Source organism: Jaculus jaculus, chromosome 23, assembly GCF_020740685.1.
Source record: "Jaculus jaculus isolate mJacJac1 chromosome 23, mJacJac1.mat.Y.cur, whole genome shotgun sequence".
Lineage (NCBI taxonomy): Eukaryota > Metazoa > Chordata > Mammalia > Rodentia > Dipodidae > Jaculus > Jaculus jaculus.
The window spans coordinates 6388648-6413130 of record NC_059124.1 but is presented as its reverse complement, the minus strand read 5'-3'; the positions used below and the strand labels follow the sequence as shown (position 1 = coordinate 6413130).

Sequence of the window (24483 nt, the reverse complement as noted above, 5' to 3'; positions counted from 1 at the left end):
AGTGACATGAGTGTGAGGCTGTGGAATGCTTCTCATAGGATGGCCACGCCGAGCCGTGGGAGCAGGGACTCTGGACCCTAAGTGGAGAGCCACTTAAAAATTCCACGCCAGGGGGGAGGGCTGGAGAGATGGCTCAGCGGTTAAGCGCTTGCCTGTGAAGCCTAAGGATCTCGGTTCCCCAGGACCCTCGTTAGCCAGATGCACAAGGGGGGCACACGCGTCGGGAGTTCGTTGGCAGTGGCTGGAGGCCCTGGGGCTCCCGTTCTCTATCTGCCTCTTTCTCTCTCTGTCTGTCGCTCTCAAATAAATAAACAACAAAAATAAAATTAAAAAATAATTCCGCACCGGGGGCTGGAGAGAGATGGCTTAGCGGTTAAGGTGCTTGCCTGAGAAGTCTAAAGAATCGTGTTCGACTCTCCAGGTCCCACGTAAGCCAGACGCACAGTCACGCAAACTCACAAGGCCACACATGCACGCATGGAGGCGCGCATGTCTGGAGTTCAATTGCAGTGGTTAGAGGCCCTGGCACACCAGTTCTCTCTCTCTCACTCTCACGCATTAAAAAAAGCAGTATGTTGGGCTTAGCTCAAAAAAAAATTACATATAAGGTCTGGACAGATCGCTTAGTGGTTAAGGCTCTTGCCTGCGAAGCCTTAGGACCCAGGTTTGGCTCCCTAGAACCCACATAAGACAGATGCACTAGGTGGCGCATGCGTTTGGAGTTCATTTGCAGAGCCTAAAGACCCGGTGCACACATTTTTTTTCTCTCTCCAATAAATAAATAAATTACACACACACACACACACACACACACACACACACACATATTTATTTATTTAAATTCCATGCCATGGCTCAGGGCACAAAGGCAAAGGTGAAGCAGTGCCGTGAAGCAAGACTGTTTGTCAGAGCCTCCCAAGTCTGCCCCTATTTTTCTTTTCCTTTCTTGCCAAAGTGATCGCCTAACTCTTCCCTTTCTTCTCCCTCCCTTTCTTTTCCTCCCTCCTTCTCTCTCGTTCCCTCCCTTTCATAATACGTCTGAAACCCTGGCATGACCGAGCTGCGAAGCCTCCTCCCCTGTTTGCTCCCCACGGCTGCTGCTCACCTGGCTGTGTGTGTCTTTTCCTCAGGGAAGTGTACCGGGTGACAGAGAGCCTGCAGCGAGAGAAGTGCGGCCTGTTGAAGCAGCTGGATTTCCTGAGGTGGGTCAGATGTTGCCCAGATGCCTTGGGTTGAGAGAACCAGCCTGGAACTTCCTCCTGCTACCCTGATAGCCAGCGTGTGGGCTGTTAGGTCCTTTGACACATGTGCCCACCTCCCTGTCCAGCTCGTTCCTCCTCCTCGCATTAGGCCTTGTTCTTGGTGTGCCCCGTGGTGTGGTTCAGGATCCTGGCTCAGGTCAGAGTGAAACCCCATGGAAGGGCGTTGCCGTAGGCAACGTGTAAAGTCTCACCTGCAACAGAGCTGTTGGCCCTGCAGGCCCATGTTGAGTCATAGACATTCACCTGAGAGGAGGTTGGCATTAGAGGAAGGACATCATTTTCCATGAATTTTCCATGATTGAAATCCTCCTTTGGTTGGCTCTGCTTCCTGAGCCATGGAGTGACTAAAGGACTCACAAACAGGGGCCAAGGGAGGAGTTTGCCAGCCTTCCAAAACCCACTGGGGGGGGGGGGGGTAAAAAACAAAATTCCGAGTTCACTGCTCTGGAACATACCAAGCAAAACAAGCTCACAAGGGGAAAGATGGCCCTGTGGACTTTCCACGGGGCGGTGCCCGCTCCCTGCTGATGGCCTCGTGGGCAACAGGGAGGGCATGAGGTCTCGGAGTGTGAACTTGAAAGTGTGTGAGATCTTCAGTCACCTCCAGGGACAGCTTGAGATTCCCTGGGTCTGTCACCAATGGGAGGGAGCCGCCTTCTGGACGTGTTTGAGGTGTGCTGTACGCTTGGAATGACAAGCGACCAGGCCCCCACAGAGGGGCACGGAAGAGGCTGGTATGTGGCCTAATCTACTCTACTGGAGCTTTCGTTCTGAGGAAGGCTTTAGGAACTAAACAAGGTATATAAGGACAGGGTTTTGGCTTATTTTTGTTTCTTTGTTTTCTATCATACTTAGAAAAAGAAAATAGAAGGGCATATCCAAAGAGCAGGAGAGAATGGCAATGCCACACTTTACAAATGCATGTCTTTTAAAAAAATATTTATTTATTTATTTATTAGAGACAGAGAGAAGGAGGGAGAGAGAGATAGAAAGAGAATGGGCGCGTCATGGCCTCCAGCCACTGCAAACAAATGCGTCTGGCTTATGTGGGACCTGGAGAATTGAACCTGGTTCCTCAGGCTTTGCAGGCAAGCACCTTAACTGCTAAGCCGTCTCTCCAGCCCTCTTTTTGTTTTTAATCCTACGTTTGTTTATTTGAGAGAGAAAGAGAGAGGCAATGGGTGTGGCCTCCAGCCGTTAAAAATGGACTCCAGATGTGTGCACCACCTTGTGCATCTGGCTTACGTGGGTCCTGGAGAATCGAACCTGGGTCCTTTGGCTTTGCAGGCAAGAATGTATGTCTTTTTCAAGGAAACGTGTTTGCGCAGAATGCCAGGCAGGAAGCCCTTTGGCGCCACAGCACGGGTGCTTAAGCTGGTGATGGCGGAGGTACAGTCATTCTTCCCATCGTAGTGAGCTCACCAGGAACCCAGGACAGGCAGAGTGCCTGGGGAGAGGAGGGGGCATCCAAATGTGGAGGTAGGGGTGGTCGTGGGACCAGGACCATGGCTGGGATGGGACCAATGAGGGAGGCAGGCTGTCTTCTCCCCCAAACGGACACAAGTGGAAACAACGTCAGAGCGCTCGCTTAGGAACCTGTGGCTTGGAGCGAGGCTCGGCCTCAGCACTGGCCTGCATTGGTTTGGGTGATCTTGGATAGGCGCCACTCATGCTACTGGGGTCATGGTTTTGTCACGCCTAACTCCCAGGCTGACATATACGTACGGGGAAGTCACAGCAGGGAGTGACGCGGCTGAACGTGAGTCCACGGAGGACGTCACATGGTCTTCACTCATCGCTGCCACTGCAGCGATGGCGCAGCATGAAGTGACCTCCTGGGCCCCTCAAAGTCCTTGCCCGGGCACAGCGCTTGCCCGCTTGATAACCTTACCGTGTGAGGGACTTTCTGACATGGGGAAGCCATTCTCAGGCTTGCCCTGCAGCTCAGCTCGGTGGCTGCCTGTGAGTCACTGCACACAAGGCATGTTTTGCTAGTGTTTTCTACAAGGCAGGGCGTGGCAGGTCAGGGGCACTGGTTGTGGATCCTCAAGCCTGCTTGACGTTGGATCCTACAGGGCCCTTAGCAGTCAGCTCTGTTTACAGTGTCCCCCCCCCCCAACACACACCCCAGTAAAAAAGCTGCATTGTGAAAATTAGAGCTCTGGAGCCTGCCCAGCCCCTTCCAGAGGCCAGTAGCCCAAAGCACCACCCCTTCCCACCCTCTGGTGTTAATGCGAGAAATGCCCAGCCATTAGCCTCCAGTGCACTGGCAGTCATGCCACACCCTGAGTGTGCCGTTTCTCCACTTCACTCCACGGCCAGCTCCCCTTTCCCAGAGACAGACACCCAGGACACTTGCTCTGGGCTGCTGTGGCTCCGCTGTCATGTGGGCGAGCTCCCAGGCCCCTAGAGAAGGCCGCCATCGGGCTGGAGAGATGGCCTTAGCGGTTAAGACACTTGCCTGGGAAGCCCAAGGGCCCGTGTTCCACTCTGCAGATCCCACGTAAGCCAGACGCAGCAAGGTGAGGCAAGCGCAAGGTCGCACAGGCCCACTAGGTGGCACAAGCGTCTGGAGTTAGACGGCAGTGGCTGCGGCCCTGGCGCGTCAATTCTCCGTCTCTTCTCTGTCTCTTTCTTGCGCTCTCTCTAAAAGTAAATAAGTAAAATAAACTTTTATTTTTTTTTTTAAAAAAAAGGCCACCATCAAGTCACCCCTGTTCCCGTCCAGCTCTCTTGAGCTGATGACTGCCCCTCTTCCCTCCTTTAGGAGTAGTCTAGCGTCTGTTCTCATTTTCCTCACACTGCTGCTTCTTTGTCTTCCCTGACTTCTCTTATCTTTACTCCCCCCACCCCAGCTACTTTCAACCAAAGTTCTAGGAGCGTCCTTGGCTTTCCCACCCCTCCATCGTCTTCACGCTCCCAAGAGCTCTGGCCGTTCCACTAAAACACCTTTTGCCCAGGCTCCACCTCGAGAAAAATACTGGCCCATTCTGGCGATTATTATTTTTATTTTTATTTTTATTTTTTGGGTTGTTTGAGGTAGGGTCTCTCTCTGGTCCAGGCGGACCTGGGATTAACTCTGTAGTCTCAGGGTGGCCTTGAACTCGCGGCGATCCTCCTACCTCTGCCTCCCGAGTGCTGGGATTAAAGGCGCCCGGCCTGGTGATTGTTTTTTTTAGCGATGGCCCCTAGAGGGCTCCTTTCAAAGCCGAATGAGGTCATAACGCCCTCTGCCATCCACCCCACTCCACCCCACCCCGCCAGCCAGTCGGTCATCTTGAATCTCATTTGAAATGAAAACAGAGGTTCTTAACCATTTCCTCTGGCCTCATCTTTCAGCACACCCTTCAGTTTCCTTCCCCTCCCCCACAGGCTGATTCCTCTCAAGCCTTTGAGCTGTTGCTGGCCACCAGGCGCCATCGCAGCTCTCCTCCTCCTTACAAATCTCAATTGCTGCCTCCTTAGCCAGGCCTTCCCCGACCTCCCGAGTGGAAATGCCTGTCCTCCTCTGGCTCACCATTGGCCACCTTCCTGCTTGATTTTCTTAGTGGCGCTTACCCCCTCCCCCCGCCCGCCCCCCCCCCCCAACTAACATGCAAGGCCCCTGAGGCTGGAATTGTGTGACTGATCACGCCCTTGTTGGTATGTGAATGGATTGAGGACTCGAATACAGAGAAGGGGCCCCCGGTAGCAAGCCACAGGGGAAAGGCTAAGAGAAGCCATTCTGTGCAGTGTTCCCTGCCTCTGAAGTGATTCTTCATAATGCACTCTCTTCTGTCACTGACCATATCCCTAAGGTAAGAACTTTGCCATCTGGCAGGTCATTTGGCTCCCACGGGGATCTAGCTGTCCACCATAGACCGCATTTGAATAGCCTCTCCTTCCTACCCGCAGGGAAAGGAACAAACACCTTCGGGACGAACGAGACATAAGTTTTCAGGTAATGGTCCAGTGCTCCCCTTTGGGGCTGTGGGGGGGGGGGGTTGCAAATGGAGACAACCTGGAGGTCCAGGCATGACCTGGACTGAGCAAGGTTTTCCTCGTGCTTGAGGAGGGTTCGGGTCCTTTCTGCATGGGCAGGATGTCAGACTTTTTGCAAATAATTAAGACAAAACAAACAAACGTGGCCTCTTAGGTAATAGCGTATAGATTTTTATTTTATTTTTATTTTTGGCAGTCAAGCCATTTTATTAGATGGGAAGGAGGGAGAGAGGCTGAAGACATTAGCAGAATTCCGTGTCCTTTGCAGTGCGGATCTCTACGTTCCACTTGTCACTGCAGGATTTTTTAAATTGTTTTATTTTTGCGACAGAGAGAGAGAGAGAGAAAGAGAGAGAGAGAGAATGGGCAAGCCAGGGCCTTCAGCCACTGCAAACGAACTCCAGTGCTTGTGTCCTTGTGCGTCTGGTTTACATGGGACCTGGAGATTCAAACGTGTGTTGTTAGGCTTTGTGGACAAGGACCTTCACCTCTAAGCCATCTCTCCAGCTGCCGTAAGGATTTTTAATGAAGTAAGACACTTTCCTCTTGCCACAGCCCCGTGAAAATATTTTGGAGGGCTGGACATGTTTTCCTTTTGCATCCAGGAGTGATAGTTCTACCCATGTGATGGTGCAGTGGAAATGCCATTGCCATTTCGAGTCAAAATGTTCAGGGTTGTTTTTTTTTTTTTTTCTTCTTCTTTCATTTCACTTTTTGTCTCTGGGTGAAGAGTTCACATCTTTACACTGTCAGAGAATGAATTTTCAGAAGCATGCACGATGCTATTAGCATAGTTGATGTTATGAACATATTTTCCTACTCTATAGGGGGGGTCCCTCCGCCCACACCTGAGAGCCATGCTGTGGACTTTCTAAATAGCAGGGCTTTGCTGTGGGGCACACTAGAGAAAGTCTAGAATTCTAGGATTCTCTGTTAGACAGGAGCAGGAAGATTTTCTGAAGGAAAGAAAAAAAAAAAGTGGGGGGCAGGATTGACAGATGAGACTTAGGGTTATTATTTTGTGTCCATGAGAGAGACATTAGCCACCATGATCCCAGTTGTCACTAGAGATAAAGGGAATACTTGTCCCTTCTCCTCCATATTACAGGCAAAAAAAAAAAAACCCTTGCAGTAAATATAAATATAAATCTTGTGTGCTGTACTCTTGGCTGAACAGTAACCTACACACGGCCGCAGACAGCTAGCATGCTGTGTATGTAAGCCCAGCCTAGCGAGTTGCACTGCCATTTCTCCAATACCGCCAGCTGACAGCAAACATCTCAGCCACCGCCTCTGTATACTTTCAGAGCAAGACTTAAGCCCACGCATGTTTGCTTGATGAGGGTAATGGTTATAATTGTTTTAGTTGTAACACTGTTGTTTTTTTTTTCTTTAAACAAAAACTTCCAACTAAATGTAATTTTAATTCCATCAAATTGTTTCCTGCCACCTAACAAACCCATTCTGCTTTGAAGTGGGAGAATGAAGAACTCAGGTGGGGAATTGAAAGGAGAGCGAGAAAGTCTTGTTCATAATAATTAAATAATAATTAAAGATTCATCTGGAATCATTAGAGCCATACTTTGGGGAAGGGTCCACAGGGACAGCTACCCCTCTTCTCGTGGATCAGGAAGCGTGGGATGGCTGAAAAATGAGCCGCTCTCCCTGTAATGCACCTTCCCCTAGAAGACATCTGTAACTCCAGAGCCTGGGGGAACGGGTTCTAAGCTCCGCTCCTCCCAGGCTCTGTATTACAGATGTCTGAGCAATTTAGTCATACCCAACCTGCTTCCAGACATAGTCTGAGAAGTCTTAAGGGGTGATGGACACTGCTCTGGACTAACTGACCCCCTGAGCCTGTCCCTCTATGGTTAACTCTGGGGCTTTGGAGATATGGGGATTAGAACCACAGGAAAGCATGATTTACACACACACACACACACACACACACACACACACACACACACACACACACACACAGCTTTTCATGCCCACAAATGCTTCCCTCTGCATCAAGCAAGCATCATGGCTTCTTGTTTATCCCCTTGCCACAAGCTGATGCCTCGTGTCTGTTCCTCTGATTGGACTATCTCTTTAAAATTTTTTATTTATTTACTTGCAAGCAGAAAGTGAGACAGTTAGAGAGAAGAGAGAGAGAGAGACAGAGAGAGAACAGGCATGCCAGGGCCTGTTGCCACTGCAAACGAACTGCAGATGCATGCGCCCCTTTGTGCATCTGGCTTACATGGGTCCTGGGGAATCGAACCTGGGTCCTTTGCCTTCGCAGGCAAATGGCTTAACCGCTAAGCCATCTCTCCAGCCCCCGACTGGACTGTTGGAAAAAGAGATGGAGGAATTCTGGCTGGGGGTGATGGCAGAAGGGGAGCGCGGTGGCCACTACCAGGGAAACCAGAACCTGTTTGCTCCCTTCAGTGTCCGCCTAGAGCCTAAACCTCGGGATGGAGGAGCCTGTTTCTGCTCAAACACTGAGACGCACGCACAGGCATGGATCTCGGGGCCTTTTGTGTTTCTGCAGAAAGATAGAGCGGCCAAGGCAAGCACAGCGGCCTCCAAGGCGAGCTGGAAGCAGAGATCTGGCTCGGTGATCGGCAAATACGTGGACGGCAGAGGGGTTCTGGGAAGGTGAGTCATTCTCTTCCACTCTCGTCCAGTGCCCTCGGGAAGCCCGCTCTGGGCCCCCACACACTGACTGGGGAAGCTTGAGGTCAGCCACATTTTCTCCCCTTGGATCTTGGAGGTCGTGACACTCTTGCTTGGGGCATCTGAGCTGGAGGGACACCATGGAGAGCAAACTCAGTAGAGCTTCTACAGCTGTCCCACCCTGCTGTGAGCCTGGGGAGCCCTAAGGGGCGCTGTAGATGGACGGAGGGGAGGGAGAGGAGAGGGAAAGGCGGCAGCCATCGAGGACGGGGCTGCAATGGTATGCTGTTTCTGCTAAAAGGATGTGCTTGGTTTTCCTGGAACATGATTATATTGACTGTAGGCTTAATTAAAACGTCCCACGAAGGGCTGGAGAGATGGCTTGGCGGTTAAGTGCTTGCCTGTGAAGCCTAAGGACCCTGGTTCGTGGCTCGATTCCCCAGGACCCACGTTAGTCAGATGCCCAAGGTGGCGCATGCATTTGGGGTTTGTTTACGGTGGCTGGAGGCCCTGGTGCGTCCATTCTCTCTCTCACCAATAAATAAATAAATAAATAATATTTTTTTAAATGTCCCATGAAGTCTCCATTAGTTTAAGACTTTTACAAAGCACATTGAGGCTTTTGCTTGTCAGGCTGCCCCAGTGATCCATATTTAACTGACCCAAAGACGGCATGTCTTACTGCTGGTGGAGGGTTATGATGGATCTAAGTACCCACAGGGTTACTTTGTTGCTCACTCATATGGACCAGCCGCTCCCCTCCTCACTCCTCTTGTGGGTAGATACTCCATGCACATGGATGGCCGCAGACCAACAGAGGCAGCTAAACCCATGAGGATCAGGTCTGGGTAGAAAGTGTGCAAACTTGCACACATGGAAGACCCTTAAAGGCCGCAAGCGTGAAGTAAAAAGATACATAAAGTGCACACCTTTAATCCCAGCACTTGGGAGGCAGAGGTAGGAGGGTCGCCGTGAGTTCAGGGCCACCTTGAGACTACGTAGTGAATTCCAGGTCAGCCTGGGCTATCGTGAGACCCTACCTTGAAAAAAAATCAAACACAACAAAAAGAGATGTAAAGGGAAAGTGACTTTGGAGAAGATGTAAGTCAGCTCTTCAGGGGAAGCCCTTGTCTGATCACCGTGAATTTTCTAAGTAGCTGAATAATGGGATGTAGTTTAGAAGCCAGATTTCCACAATCACACTTGGCCTGTTGGTTTCTCGGAACTCAATGGGTTCATCGGTTGATCGATCCAACAGGCATGTACTGATTGCCTTCTCTGCAGGAGACATTCTTTCCAGTTCTGTGAAGGGCCCAGAGCTAAATGCGACATGGACCCCACCATAAACATCCATTGCCGAATGTTCACCAAGTAGATACTTACTGAGTGGGTGGTGTGTGAGGTGCCAACCGTGCCATGTGCTGGAGGTGGGGCGGTGTGCAGCTGAGGCACACCTCTCCCGGGCTTATGGCTAAACAGAGGGAACAGAGATGATCCACTAAATGACAAATTGTGTACTCTAAATTCCAATATAGATTTTTTTTTTTTTTTTTTGGTTTTTCGAGGTAGGTTCTCACTCTAGTCCAGGCTGACCTGGAATTCACTATGAAGTCTCAGGGTGGCCTCGAACTCACAGCAATCCTCCTACCTCTGCCTCCCGGGTGCTGGGATTAAAGGCATGTGCCACCATGCCCGGCTGCAATATAGATTTTGGCAAAAAAAGTAGCTACTCTGTCTATAGCTGGCAGATAACATTTGATGGCCAAACCAAAAAAAAAAAAAGAACTTAGACATGCTAAGATGAAGCCATTACACAATGTCAACAGTGCTTGAAAACTTCCTAAGAAGCTTCCCTGCCCCCCCCCCCAAGAAATGTTTCATTTTAGGATCGACTTAAATGGCTGTTTCTTCACTGCTTGCAAAGCCTTTGAAAAACACATTGTGTGCGTGTTTCCTCTTCTTCCCACGTCCGCAGGAATGTCCACCCTGTGTATAAACATGGATTGAGGATGGACGGGAATGCTAATTGTTTCTAAATCGGATAACCAGATAACGGGCTTGGGCAGCTTAGGTAGGAAGTGCGTTGGGAAGAAGCTAGCTGGGTTTTCGTTTGGGACTGTGATGTCGTACATGGGAGGAAAGGTGTTTTTGTTTTCCATCAGGAGCCAAACCAAACCACTGCCACAGTTGTAAGCAAACTGTAAGTTAGTTTGCCGTTCAACTTTCTTTTTTTTATGTTTTGTCTCATCTGTACCGAGGCCATGCAGATGGGCGGCGTTTGATGGTAAAGGAACTGATGTTTGACTAGTTGACGTTCTTTTTTATAAATCTTTTTATTCATTTATTTATCTACTTAAGAGAGAGGGATGAAGGGAGAGAGAGAGAGAGAGAGAGGAAGAGAGACAGAGAGGGAGAGAGATGTGTGCGCCAGGGCCTTCAGCCTCTGCAAACAAACTCCTGACGCATGTGCCACCTTGTGCATCAGGCTTAGGTGGGTCCTGGGGACTCAAACCTGGGTCCTTTGGCTTTGCAAGCAGACGCCTCTAACTGCTAAGCCATCTCTCCAGCCCTGACGGGGTGATATTTCTTAGAAGAATGTTAGTAAGAGCTGGTGCTGAGAGCAGAGCTTGGCTACATGATTATTCATCCAGGGGGGGCTGTATTTCAAAGCCTATATATTCCTTTCTTCGCCACCCTCTCCTTTATAGAACGATTTCAGTTTGCAATGTAGACACGCTGGTCATTGCTGATCTCTACTCGATCCCCGGTGAGAGTCCCCATTGGCATCTCCATCATTGGTGGCTGCCGCAGCAGGCTTGAGTGGTGGGTACTGAACGCATGAGCCAAATGCCAGTTCTGCCACTCTTTCTTCCCTTCCTCGGAGCTCTGTTCTCCAGACGTGCGGTGCTCCTCAGTCACCCATCACAAAGCCATCAAAGTGACTCTCAGGTTCGGTTCCACATCGATCTACCTCAGGATCCTCTCCTTCTGTGTCCCCCTCCCCATCCCAGCAGCCAGTCAGAGGAGGAGGAAGATGTGTTTGGTGTCCAGAGGAGAAGAAGCTCCCTCGGCCTGAGCGGGTATCCCCCGAGCGAAGAGGAACTGGGCACTGTAGAGCCAGGGGCTGGGGGCCCACCCCGGCGGGCGCTCCGTAGAATCATCTCCATCGAGGAGGACCCCCTCCCCCAGCTCCTGGACAGTAGCTCGGGCCAGCCGCTGAGCAGGTGCCCAGAAGAAGAAGAGGAGGAGGTCTCTGACCGGGGGACACAAGGGCAAAGCCCAGAAGCCGCAGCCACCTTGGAAGTCACCCCCACGTCTCCCCGGGGGCAGCCCGTTGGCAAAGAAGCCTTTGGTAAGGTAAGGTCAGGCCCAAGCCAGTTTGGCTTGTAGATGTCCACATACCTCGTCTTGCTTATTCGTTTCTGAGCCTAGGAGACCCAAGGGGCACTTGAGAGGTCAGCTGCAGTTTGGGAATCCACCACCTCCGTGACTCCCAAAGTCCACCTTCTGTGTAGCTGAGCACCGTCAAAACTCAGTGGTCGGGCTGGAGAGTTGGCTTAGTGGTTAAGCACTTGCCTGTGAAGCCTAAGGACCCCGGTTCGAGGCTCGGTTCCCCAGGTCCCACGTTAGCCAGATGCACAAGGGGGCGCACGCGTCTGGAGTTCGTTTGCAGAGGCTGGAAGCCCTGGCATGCCCATTCTCTCTCTCTCCCTCTATCTGTCTTTCTCTCTGTCTGTCACTCTCAAATTAAAAAACAAACAAACAAACAAAACTCAGTGGTCTTCATAAATTATTCTTACTTGCTTCTGTTCCCCACGCTGCTCGCTCTCTCTCTCCCTCCCTCTCTCTCTCTCCCCCTCTCCCTCTCTCTTTTTCTCTCTCTCTCCCCGGGATTAAAGGCATGCGCTGCCACTTGAATGTTTATATTTTATTTTAAACTCCTGTAGTTGACCCTCTTTAGTACTGCAGGGACTTAATCTCTCCCCACAAAAGAGGCTGTGGACGGCTTTATTCTGAAAGCCAAGCCCTGCTCCCATTAGCTGCCACTTCATTAGGGTATTTGCTTCTCAAGAGGATCCGATTCCTCCAAATCCACCTTCACTGAGCAGAGCCTGAAGGCGGGACTTGAAGCTGGCAACCCTCCCCGAAAGGATGGCTGCCCACCCAGCCAGCAGGAGACATCTCCTTCCATCTCCTGCTCCCTTTGTGCCCTCAAGTGAGGTCAGCCCTTCTGGACTTCGCAGCCACAGGCCACCGAGGCCCTGCCATCTGTGGCTAGGCGAGCAGAGCAAGGAGTGACTGTCACCGCCGGGCACCTTCTCACCTTCCTGAGTGGCGCTCTACCACCCGGCTGGCCAAGCAAATAGCAAAGCTTAGGTGGGAGCGGAGGACGTGGGACAGTCTCACCGGAGCCTGCACGCTTGTGTGCCTTTTCTCCTGAGGAGACTTGAACACACATCTATTCATCCCAGATAGGGCACGGAAGAACAGACCCAAAATAAAAACTGTTCCAGCCCAGTGTAGCCTGGTGAACCAGTGAGTTTACTGGGCTTACTGAAAAGCCTACCCTGGCTCACAGAAGCTATGTCCCTGGAGCTCCCTGCTCAAGTAGCAGGCAGTTCCAGGGAAGAGTCTCTTTCCTCTACCAATTGCTCGCTGCTTTTGGAACCTTGGAGAGAGAGGGCGCTCATGAATCTTGGAACTTCCTGGGCTTCCTGAGCTGCCTCGGTTTTCTCAGCCCTTGTGAACGTCTCTTCTCCCAACAGTATACAACCCCACAGGGGCCTTCATTCTCTCTTCTCTCTGCCACCGTCCATCTTGTCCTTTCCCCACAGAGAATTATACTCCTTGGGCTAGACAGATGGCTCAGCACTTAAGGCGCTTGTCTGCAAAGGCAAGTGACCTGGGTTTCATTCCTCAAGGACCCACATAAAGCCAGATGCGCAAAGTGGCGCATGCATCTGTAGTTCGTTTGCAGTGGCTGGAGGCCCTGGCATGCTGACATCTCTCTGTTTTTCTGTCTCTCTCTCTCTCTCTCCCTTCCCACTTTCTCTGTTTGTTTCTCTCTCTCTTATTTTCTGCTTTGCTTGCAAATAAATAAATAAATACTTTTTAAAATGAGAATTGGGCTGGAGACATGGCTTAGGAGTTAAGGCACTTGTCTGCGAAGCCTAAAGACTAAGGTTCAATTCTCCACGTGCCGGATGCCCATGGTGGCACATGCATCTGGAGTTTGTTTGCAGTGGCTAGAGGCCCCGAAGCTCCCATTCTCTCTCTGTCTCTGTCTCTGTCTCTGTCTCTGTCTCTCTCTCTCTCTCTCTCTCTCTCTCTCTGTCTCTGTGTGTCCCTCTTGCTGTCTCTAATAAATAAATGAATCAGAAAATAAATAAATAAAATTTAAAAATAAGAATTCTAGGCTGGGAGAGATGGCTTAGTGGTTAAGGTGCTTGCCTGCAAAGCCAAGGGACACAGGCTCGGTTCCCCAGGACCCACATAAGCCAGATGCACATGGTGGCACATGTGTCTGGATTTCAGTTTCAATGGCTGAAGGCCCTGGTGCACCCATTCTGTCTCTCTCTCTCTCAAACAAAAATAAAATAAAATAAGTTACAAAAACAAATGAGAATTCTCTGGGGGTGGTGGCACACGCCTTTAATCCCAGCACTTGCGAGGCAGAGGTAGGAGGAGTGCCGTGAGTTCAAGGCCACCCTAAGACTACAGAGTCAGCCTGAGCTAGAGTGAGACCCTACCTTGAAAAAGCAAAAGGAAAAAAAAAAAAAAAACAGAGAGAGAGAGAGAATTCTCCCTTCCTTATATGCCTCTTCTCTCTGGACCCTCAATCCCTGCTCTATCTTGCTCCCATAGCACTGAGGACATAACTCTCTCCACACATGTTTTCCCGCCTGCCTCTACCACGTCATCCACCAGGACGTGCCCCCTCGGCCCGGGGTCCCAGCTGACCATGCAACAGCTGTTGGTAGCATCTGGGTTTCCTCCCTCTTGCTAGTGCTTATAGGGGTGTGTTCCCAGCCCAGGACTAAATGCATTCTGGGACACTGGAACACTCTGGTTCTGGGATCCCAGTGGACCACTGCTGAGGGTCCTCGCTGTCCCTGGGGGCCATTGGTCACCGACGTCCCGGGTGCAGGAGGAGTTGGGAGGAGCAGGGTGAGTGTGATGGAGTGAACCAGACAGTCTGCTTTGTCTCGTTTATTCAAAGGGGGAGTGGGTTTATGAACACTTGGGAAAGGCTGAGAAGGGACCTGCAGGCTATACGGTGATTGCATACGTAGGTTTATGGGTTGCTATTTAACCGGCTGGTGTTAGAAGGCAGAAGTTGTGAGGGAGAAGCTGCAAGGGAGAAAAGCGACGTGGTTTCAGCCACATATTGGATGGCTTCAGCAGCAGGAAGACTGTTTACTGCCAACCAAAGGTCTCTTGGGCAGCTGGCCACAAGGTCAGGAACTGTGGGGGGCAGAACCTCAGGCTATGGAATGCTCAGGTGCTTTGGGATGGGGGGCCATGGGTCCCGTTTCCTCTGGGTGAAGACGAGGCACACTACGACCTCACAAGAAGTGGGGGGCAGTTCTGGCGCCAGAGTGGGTTCCCGACGCCAAGGCCGGCTGCAGCCCCCGCAGCCCAAGGTTCCCCCAGCCATGTCCAGCAGCCCAGGCCAGCTTTCTCACGGTCCCAGCACGTGGTGTTTAGCAATGTCCAACGCACTGCAGCGACAATAAAGGGTAAAAACGGTAGCAGAAGGGCTGGAGAGATGGCTTAGCGGTTAAGCGCTTGCCTATGAAGCCTAAGGACCCCGGTTTGAGGTCCGATTCCCCAGGACCCACGTTAGCCAGATGCACAAGGGGGCGCATGCGTCTGGGGTTCGTTTGCAGTGGCTGGAAGCCCTGGCGTGCCCATTCTCTCTCTCTCTCTCCCTCACTCTCTCTCTGTCGCTCTCTCTCTCTGTCGCTGTCAAATAAATTAAAAATAAACCACCAAGAAAAGGAAAAAAAAAAAGGTAGCAGGAGAGGCATGTCTCCACGCCAGGCTGGTGGCCGGACTGTGTGTGTGTGCACGCAGGAGGAGAGCCCTCTGGCGACCCCAGACAGACTCTTCAAGGTTGTGTTTGTGGGCGACTCCGCGGTGGGAAAGACGTCCTTTCTGCAGAGGCTCTGCGAGGATCGCTTCTCTACAAGCATGGCAGCCACTGTGGGTGAGTTCTTGGCTTAGGCAAGGGTGTGGGGTTCACGGGGGTTGGGGTTCAGCCCTGGGCTGGCAGGGTCAAGGAGAAACCCGTCTCCCCTGACACCATCGGCCACTAAGCTTACTGTGTGTGTGTGGGGGGGGGGGAATGTCCGAGCGCTTCATAACGCAGCCTTGGATTTAGGGAGTTAACATTGACAAAGATGGATTGGGGGCCTTTCATTCCCCCCAATCGAGCTCCCATCCCCCTTCTGGTACCCCTGACCTGTATGTTCAAAAGGGTCCTGAACTTCAGTACTCCGCCAGCTGGCAGGGACTCCATCGCAGCTGAGCCCAGTCCCACACCCCTGCCTTTCTGCTGAGCCTGCCCGCTGGCCTTGTCCCTAGGCCTGTGGCACTTGGGCACCCAACACTACACCCACTCATTAGGTTCGGGGCAGTGGGCGCCGCCGTCGCGGCTGAACATGTTCCCATTCTTGGAGAATGTTTGACTTAAGTAGAGGCTTTTAATTACTTCACCCAAAAATCCCACATTGCATTCGAACTTGTGGTGAGACCGGGCGCAGATTGACTTTGGCCTTCCACCAGCTGAGCGACTCAATGAAAGGTAAGTATGTTAAAAACGCCTGTTGTGTCCTATAAAATGAGCCGATGAGTCGCCTGCTTCACGAAGTATTTGTGCAGTCTGAGCCTTGACCGTGCGCTGATCCACCCATCGTTTCAATCTGTCTTCACATTGTGATCAGCCTGAAGAATAGACCTGGAAACGGAGACCCCCTGAGGTTAAGGGTCTTAGTGACATTCCCATTGATCAGCGCTAACACGTGCACCCCAAACACTCCTTCTAGCTCCTTCCGCAGCACCCAGTGAGTTAGGTAGCTACTCCTTTCTCCCTCAGGAACGGAGTGGTGACTGGGGGGCAGGAAAGGCTGTGGAGGTCCAGTGGGATATCAGAAACCCTGGGACCTCATTCCAGCTCTGCCACCGACTTGCCAACTAGTTCCGTGACCTCAAAAGGGACACAGCCTTCCTTTGGCCTTTTGCTTTTCTTCGTCTGAAAAAAACAAATGAGGGGCTTGATCTGGGCATCCCGAGACTGCCATAAACCCTAGGTGTCTGGCCAGACTATCCTCCACCTTTAGCTGGTTCTTTGAGGCAAACTTCCTGAGCCCTAGAACCCCACGTAGGGAGAGGTGGTTTCTCCCTGGCACCCTGAGCTGGTTTTCCCAGCACCTCTTTGACCAGCGTGTCCTTGCTGTGGGTGCCTCAGTGTCTCCTGATGGCTGGTCCGTTTCCTATGCTGTTTCCACATCTGGAACAGTCTCTGGTCCTCCGCTGTACTCTACACAGGGACCGCGAAAATGCCAGGGCAAAGCAGTGGACCTGACTGCTACCAGGGCAAGGTGGGAGTCCCAGCCAGGGGAGTCTGGCCTCGAGAGGAGCCAAACGCACTGAGCAGGGGGAGGCGCTCCCTGGGGAGGCAGGCTGGCTTTCCTGCGAGGTGCTAGCTGCGGGGAGGTGCAAAAGCACTGTGGGGCCAGCAGGGACTCCTACCGAGTTGACCGCGGCACGGGGGACGCCTCTGTCCGACCCTCTGTCTTCCTCTTTCCCTGCAACACAAAGCAAAGAGCCAGCCGCCTAGCGCGGACACGTTGGCTGGCGTCGAGGACAACCGCCTGCGGCCGCACGCACCTGCCCTTCCCAGGGTGCCTTGCCGCCAGCAGACGGCTCGGTTCTCGGACTTTGCGCCCAGCTGTTTGGGTTCAGGTCCTGGCCCTGTAGGTGCAGAGCCCACGGCTGGCTTCTCTGGGGTGGCACCAACTTTAGATTCCCCCACCCAACACAGAGACTGTCAACTCCTCCCCCCATACACACTGTATGTAGATCACCCCCTCAGCACACAGACTGTAGAGAGCATCCCCCAACACACACACACACACGCACACACTTTTAACCAAGGACAAAACTCACCCTTGGATTCAGCACCAGCCAGCATTTGTTTGGTTAGGAGCACGTGGCCCTGGGATGCCTAGGCGAAGGAAGTTCTGGGCAGCCTGTGCTGGCAGGTGAGGGTGTCATAAGCAGAGTGGGGAGTCTCACACCGGGCCCATAGCGCACCCCAGCCGCTACCAGGCTAGGCAAGGCAGAGCGCCCGAATTTCGGCCACTTCGCCTGTCCCTGGCACGTGCGTTTGTGTGTGGACGTGGGCTTGCAGAGAATGACTCTCATGTGGATGTCTCAGGAACACTGTGAAAGACGGACATAAATGGAAGCGCTGGGAATATAAAGTGTTCTATTTTTTGTTCTCAACCCAGACACATCCATTCTTGTCTCTGACCATGTCTGTGCAGCAAAGGGCCTGGAGTGACCTTTTTTTCCATTGCTGACCTCTCCCAGAGCTTCTGGATCTCTTCTGTCGCTCTCTGTCCAGGGTGCTGTTGCCTACCTGCCCCTGAGCTCTCCAAGGACCTCCCCTTGATCCCCCCTTTCAAGGTAGGGTCTCATTGTGGCCCATTTTGACCTGGAATTCACTGTGCAGTCTCAGGATGGCCTCGAAGTCACAGCAACCCTCCTAGCTCACACTCCCAAGTGCTGGCATTAAAGGCGTGTGCCACCACACCCAGCCTCAAGCACCTTTTTGAAGGTGGGAGAGGATGCCTTCAAGTTCAGCATTCAGAAATATATATTATTTATTGGGGGAGGGGGGCTGGAGAGGTGGCTTAGCGGTTAGGCACTTGCCTGTGAAGCATAAGGACCGTGGTTTGAGGCTCGATTCCCCAGGACCCACATTAGCCAGATGCACAAGGGGGCGCATGTGTGTGGAGCTTGTTTGCAGTGGCTGGAGGCCCTGGCACTCCCATTCCCTTTTTCTCTTTCTTTTTCTCTCTCTCTCTGCCTCTTTCTCTGTCGCTCTCAAATAAATAAAACTGAACAAAAAATTAAAATATATGTATATTAGTTATTGATCTTTTATTAAAAAGTTATACTCTTAGGCTTCCTATTGCCCACCCCAATTCTGCTGAGGGTCTTCTTTGGCAGGGTTATTGGTGTTCCTTATGGCATCAAGAGGCCTCGGTCCGTCTCTGCGGAGGGGGGGGGGACCCGGTGCCTCAGGCTCTTCCCACTCACCCTGAGGCTCCTGCCGTCTTTGCACCCTCTCTTCCACAGTATTCCCTGAGCCTTGGTGGGTAAGATAGGGATCTGATTTAGTGTTGTTTTCCACGTTCAACTTTTTAGAGTACCTTGCATATTTGTGCATAATCTCACAGATCTCAGGACTGTCTGTAGACAAGAGTGGGCACTGAGAATGAAAGCTCTGGGTTGACAGTGGTGGGCAACAACCCAGGAGAGATGATCACACATGGCCTGGGGGTGGGTTGGGTTGAGGGTTCTAAGCCCTTTTCAAGGGCAAGTGATACCCTTTGGCTTCCCTTCCCCACCTCTTGTCTCCACCTGCCAACTCCTCCCCTCCTCCTCCCGATCCCCTTCCTCTCCCGCACGCACCTTTGCAAGGACTGATAGTTCACCTTCCCAGGATAATTGAATTTAATAGAGGATTTTTTTTTTTTTTTTTGAGGTACGGTCTCACTCTAGCTCAGGCTGACCTGGAGGTCACTGTGGAGTCTCAGGGTAGCCTTGAACTCACGGCGATCCTCCCACCTCTGCCTCCCAGAGTGCTGGGATTAAAGGCGTGCACCACCATGCCCGGCTATTGGAGAAACTTTGAAAGGATTTTAGACAAAGGAGAGAGAAAAAGGAAGGGACATAAGGAAGGAGAGGAGGATGGAGCTAATTTGGAGAAAGTCATTCCTCCTCCTTGGTGAAGAAGTAAAGTCCTGAATCATGGCATGTTGCGTGTGCACATGTGACTGACAGGTTACATGCTCTGCCTTGGAAGAGGCGTGGACTACATACAGTGCATCGAGGAGGCAGTGTGAAGCTGAGAGATGTTCCGTGAGGTTCTCATGCTCCTACGGTCTCACGTGGGACCAGAACTCAGGTCTCTTGGCCTCCCTGTCTTGGTCCGTTTCCCCACACCGTCTCCCAGTTGCTGTGCAACAGGGAACGCCACCAAGCCAGACGCGGGTGCGTCAGTTCCTAACTTGGAACTTAAGGCCCCTGTGACTGGGGGCCACCCTCATAGGCCCATTCCCCTTGCAGGCATCGATTACCGCGTGAAGACCATCACCGTGGATGGCTCCCGGGTGGCCTTGCAGCTGTGGGACACAGCTGGACAGGAGAGGTGAGGAGCTGCCCCCTCAGGCCGGGGCTTCTGCGGGAAGACCTGCAACCTGATGGCGGCTTCCCCCACCCAGGTACCGCTGTGTCACCCAGCAGTTCTTCAGGAAGGCCGACGGTGTGGTCGTCATGTACGACCTTACAGCCAAACAGTCTTTCCTGTCAATCCGGCAGTGGCTGAGCAGCGTGGAGGTGAGCAGCCACCCTCCCGGGAGCCCCCAGACTTACACAGGCTCCCCTTGCCTCCCTGCCTTTCCTCCTGGCTGGTTCCCGGCCTCATCCTGAGCTCACCTACCTACCGGGCACTGGTTACCCGTTCATTCAGGTTGCCACACCGGGTTATGTACTGGGGCTCAGAAGTGGGCGGGGCAGAGATGGTGCCTGCCTTCATGGGGACAGGGGACGTGAGAACTTCAGGTCACACTCCTGCCTTGGTCTGCGTGTCCCTGCCAAAGCTCACGTTGGAACTGTGGGCCATAGAAGCTTCATGTGATGATACTAATTGGACGTGGGCATCTTTAGGTAGTATTTCAGGTTAAACGAAGCCCAAAGGGCAAGACTGTGGCTTTATAAGCTTGACCTCTGTCTCAGCATCCAGGTCCTGCAGATTTGCACCCCCGCCCTTGCCAACAGATAAGTTTTCCAGATCTTTTTTTTTTTTTGTACAAGGAGAGAGAGAATTGGCACACCAGGGCCTCAGCCCCTGAATCGAACCCCAGGCGTGAGTGCCACCTAGTGCACGCGTGCCACCTTGCACGCTTGCGTCACCTTTGTGCCTCTGGCTTACCGTGTTGCAAATGACATGCTTACTCATCCATGCCTCCTGTCATCCCCATGCCTCCTGAAAACCCGATCCAAATCCTTGTCCTTGTAACCCAGGTGCTTGGCGCGGGGTCCCATGTCAGTGGTGTGTAACAGGCATTGGGTGAACGAATGGCCACTCTCTGGTTGGTTTCTTCCTTGGCTCTGGCCTGACACCCTGACTCCCCCGGTGGCGTCGCTGCCTGGACCCCACGCTCTGTTTGCTGCTGAGTTTCATTCCTCATTACCGAGAAAATGAAGGAACAGAATGCAAGACAGATCCCAGGGCGTCTGAGAAAGTTGCTTAAGATACAAACCATTTATCAAAATCACTGTGCCTAGAACACGAATTTTTTAAAAACCACAAGTTGAGGGCTGGAGAGATGGCTTAGTGGTCAAGGCACTTGCCTGCAAAGCCTAAAGAACTCATGTTCGAATCTCCAGGTCCCCTGTAAGCCAGACGCACAGTGACACAAGCATGCAATGGTGCACATGTGCACAAGGGGGCGCACGCGTCTGGAGTCCGTTTGTAGTAGCTGAAGAGCTGAAGACCCTGGCATGCCTGTTCTCTCTGTCTAAAAATAAATTACATATATATATATATTTAAATCACACGTTTTAGGCTGGATAGATAGCTTCGTGGTTAAGGAGCTTGCTTGTGAAGCCTAAGGACTCATGTTCACCTCTCAGACCAGGCATACCAGATGTACACAGGTGAGGCAAGTGCAAGGTCGCACATGCCCGCTAGGTGGCGCAAGTGTCTGGAGTTTGATTTCAGTGGCTCAGGCACTGGCCCACCAATTCTCTCTCCCCCCCCTCCGCTCTCTCTAACATAAAAAAATTAAATTGCAAGTTTTGAAATGTCATGGACGGTCTATTCACCAAGCTAATGAGATCAGTAAATGGTTGACAGGAAAGACTGTTTGGCTGTAAGGTCATACATGACATATTGAAAAAATTTTTAAAAAATTATGGTTTTTCTTCTTCTTTTCCCCTCCTCCTTCTTTCTCTTCTCTTCCTCTTCCTGCTTTATTGTTGGCAGCTCCAAGATAAACATTAGGGATCATCTAATCCAGTAGTTGGTAGATCGTTGTCCTTGGGGTCTCGGAATCAAGCTGACATTCTCCAGAAAGAGCGACAGGCCAGAGAAAGGCTAAGTGGCTCCAGATCTTGGCTCTACGTGCCCGGCTCATTCGTACCCACTCGGCTTCTGTCAGTTCTATATATTGTAGGTCTACATACAGTTCTGTTAAACAAAAGGCTTCCATTGGAGAATTGTCCGTGTAGAATAACCTGGTATCACTGCCTCATTCTGAGGTGAAAAAAAAAAATGAGGCCACAACTTCTCTAAGACCACCCATTCTGTGCCTAGCCATGAACATTTAATTGTTCCCCCCCGCCCCCCACACACAACATCTGAAGTGTGATATGAGCCAGGCAGCTGCAATCCAAATGTCTAGGGTCTCGTAGGACTGGACAGAGATGGCGTGGACCAGCTGCTTTTTGCTGGCACAAAATCGTCATGTAGGGGCATCCCAACCCCTCCTCCAGCAGCAGCTTCGCTTGTTCGTGCACTTGTTAAGACTGGCCGTTAAAAGTGATCTTAGAAGGGGCTGGAGAGATGGCTTAGCGGTTAAGCGCTTGTTTGTGAAGCCTAAGGACCCCGGTTCAAGGCTCGACTCCCCAGGACCCACGTTAGCCAGATGCACAAGGGGGCGCACGCGTCTGGAGTTCATTTGCAGTGGCTGAAAGCCCTGGCGCGCCCATTCTCTCTCTCTCTTTCTCTCTTTGCCTCTTCCTCTCTCTGTCTGTTGCTCTCAAATAAATAAAAATAAAGTTTAAAAAGAAAAAGTGATCTTAGAAGATGTCATGGCTGACTGGTGCGGGTTCCTGGGTCTCCCTCCAGGGCCGGCCGCAGTCCCCCCTAAAGGCACCCAGGCAACTGGGATGGTGAGCGCGTGAAAGTAAAGACTTTCCCGAGACAGTTTCCATGAGCAGCTCTCGGTTTATTGTCAGGGACATGGGTTTATAAGCAGTTGTAGGCGAGACAAGGATCCTAAGGGGATCGGTGGGTTTAAAGGTTGCTAGCTTGTGCCTAGGAACGTTCACTCCAGCACATAGGGAGAGAGTCAGGTGATCTGCAGAGGGTCGCAGGGCTGTATGAAGGCTGCTGGCTGATATGGAGTTTCCTAGGCAACTGGCCAAAGGCCACAGGGTTGTAGGCAAAGCCTAGGTCTTTTTTTAAAAGTATTTTATTTTTATTTATTTGACAGAAAAATGGGGGGAGAGGAAGAGAGAGAGGGAGGGAGAATGAGCATACAAGCGCTTCCAGCCACTGCAAACACTGCATGCACCCCGTTGTGCATCTGGCTAACGTGGGTCCTGAGGAATCGAACCTGGGTCCTTTGGCTTTGCAGGCAAACACCTTCACCACTAAGCCATCCCTCCAGCCCAGGTATCCCGTGCTTGGAGAGGGAGTGGCCTTACTTCCTGCTGATCTCAGGGTCCAAGATTTTGTCTGGGGGGTCCAGGCTCACTGCAACCCCTGAGGATGGAGGGAGGAGCTCCCCTGCCCATCCAGATATTCCCAGCAGTGGTCCAGGCTGCTGAGACCTCTCCTCTCCCTAGCCTGGAGCTTTTTGTCAGTTTATGTTTGCATTAACCCAGGGCCCTGCCTATGTCCGACAGACTGGAATGTGAATTCAGTGCTCCCAGGAGGAAGGGGTTTCTCAGCACCACAAACAGGAGCCTGTTGAAGTACCCATGGAAGCCTTGGAGCACCAATGCACTTGTATACCAGACTGCGCCTATAAATATCAATATATGGGCTGGAGAGATGGCTTAGCGGTTAAGCGCTTGCCTGTGAAGCCTAAGGACCCCGGTTCGAGGCTCGGTTCCCCAGGTCCCACGTTAGCCAGATGCACAAGGGGGCGCACGCGTCTGGAGTTCGTTTGCAGAGGCTGGAAGCCCTGGCGCGCCCAATCTCTCTCTCTCCCTCTATCTGTCTTTCTCTCTGTGTCTGTCACTCTCAAATAAATAAATAAATATTAAAAAAAATATCAATATATGACCAAGTTGGAATAATCTAAGTGCAGATAATTTGTAGTTTGAGCTTTTTCTTTTAAGGTATCCTTTATTTGGGGATGGAAGAGATGGCTTAGCTGTCAAGGCACTTGTCTGCAAAGCTGAAGGACCAAGGTTTGTTTCTACAATGCCAACATAAGCCAGATGCACAGGGGGTGCATGCATCTGGAGTTTGTTTGCAGTGGCTAGAGGCCCGGGCATGCCCATTCTCTCCCTCCCTCTCTCTCTCTCTCTCTCTCTCTCTTTCTCAAGTAAATAAATAAATAAATAAATAAAAAATAAAAGTTTTAAATTATTTTTTATTTCATTTTATTTATTTATTTATTTATTGTCAGGTGGGGAGAGAGAGAGAGAATGGGCACACCAGGGCTTCTTAGCACTGCAAAGGAATTCCAAACTTACGCGCCACGCTGCATCTGGCTTACTTGGGTGCTGGGGAATCGAACCTGGGTCCTTAGGCTTTGTAGGCAAGCACCTTAACCACTCAGCCATCTCTCCAGCCCCGACTTTTACTTTTTTAAACATGCTTGGCAGGTGATAGACTTGTAAAGGATGACTCTGGGCCTAGATGACCATGAGAACCAGCTGCGGAGTTCTAGAACAGCACTGACGGCAAGGCCTTCCCTCCTCATGGAATGATCCAGAGCTTGGAAATTAGACAATAATGCAGCAGCTGCTCAGGTGGCTGTGGTTGTCTGCCCCAGCAAGCACTCCTCAGTCTCCCCCTGGGAGCCTCCTGGGAGACTTGACTCCACAGACCCGAAATGGGAACCGAGCTTTCCCGTTTCCAACAAGTTGGCATGGAAAGCCAGTCTTTGCTCTCCCGGGAACTGTGCACGGTAGCAAGTCTCTGAGTCATGTCCAAAGACGCCTGCAACCCCACACCAAGAATTCGCTGGACGTGGGTCACATGCCCAGCACTCACTGGACACTTTTGAGGACTCGGTGGCACGGGGTTTCCGGAGCGAGTGTAGGAGGCTGTTCCGAATGGTTGACTGTGTTGAGGTGTGGAGCAGAAGTATCATAAATGCAATTATTCTCCCGGTTCTTCAAAAGCTAAGTCATTCTGCCTTGGCAACCAGCAATCAGAGATGTCAGGTGATAGATTAAAACTTGACATCTAATTTGATCTGAGGGGAACTGAAAATAATAAGTACTTTATATTTGTGGAGAACCTTATTCTTTCAAAGAGCTCAGAGCACTTTGCCAACCCCCTCACCCCGGAGAAGGAGGGGGAGGGGGAGCTGTAATAACT

The 24483-nt window shown here is 51.6% G+C and overlaps 1 protein-coding gene across 1 annotated transcript in view; it reads left to right on the top strand.

The window, feature by feature from the left end:
- Cracr2a (calcium release activated channel regulator 2A) overlaps positions 1-24483 on the top strand; it is an 86145-nt gene that overhangs the window by 46440 nt on the left and 15222 nt on the right. Inside the window, exons 8-14 of the mRNA XM_045139799.1 lie at positions 1131-1202; positions 5157-5202; positions 7780-7886; positions 10919-11261; positions 14982-15114; positions 19266-19347; positions 19421-19535. Coding sequence (XP_044995734.1) covers positions 1131-1202; positions 5157-5202; positions 7780-7886; positions 10919-11261; positions 14982-15114; positions 19266-19347; positions 19421-19535 — 898 coding nt within the window. The remainder of the gene's footprint in view (positions 1-1130; positions 1203-5156; positions 5203-7779; positions 7887-10918; positions 11262-14981; positions 15115-19265; positions 19348-19420; positions 19536-24483) is intronic.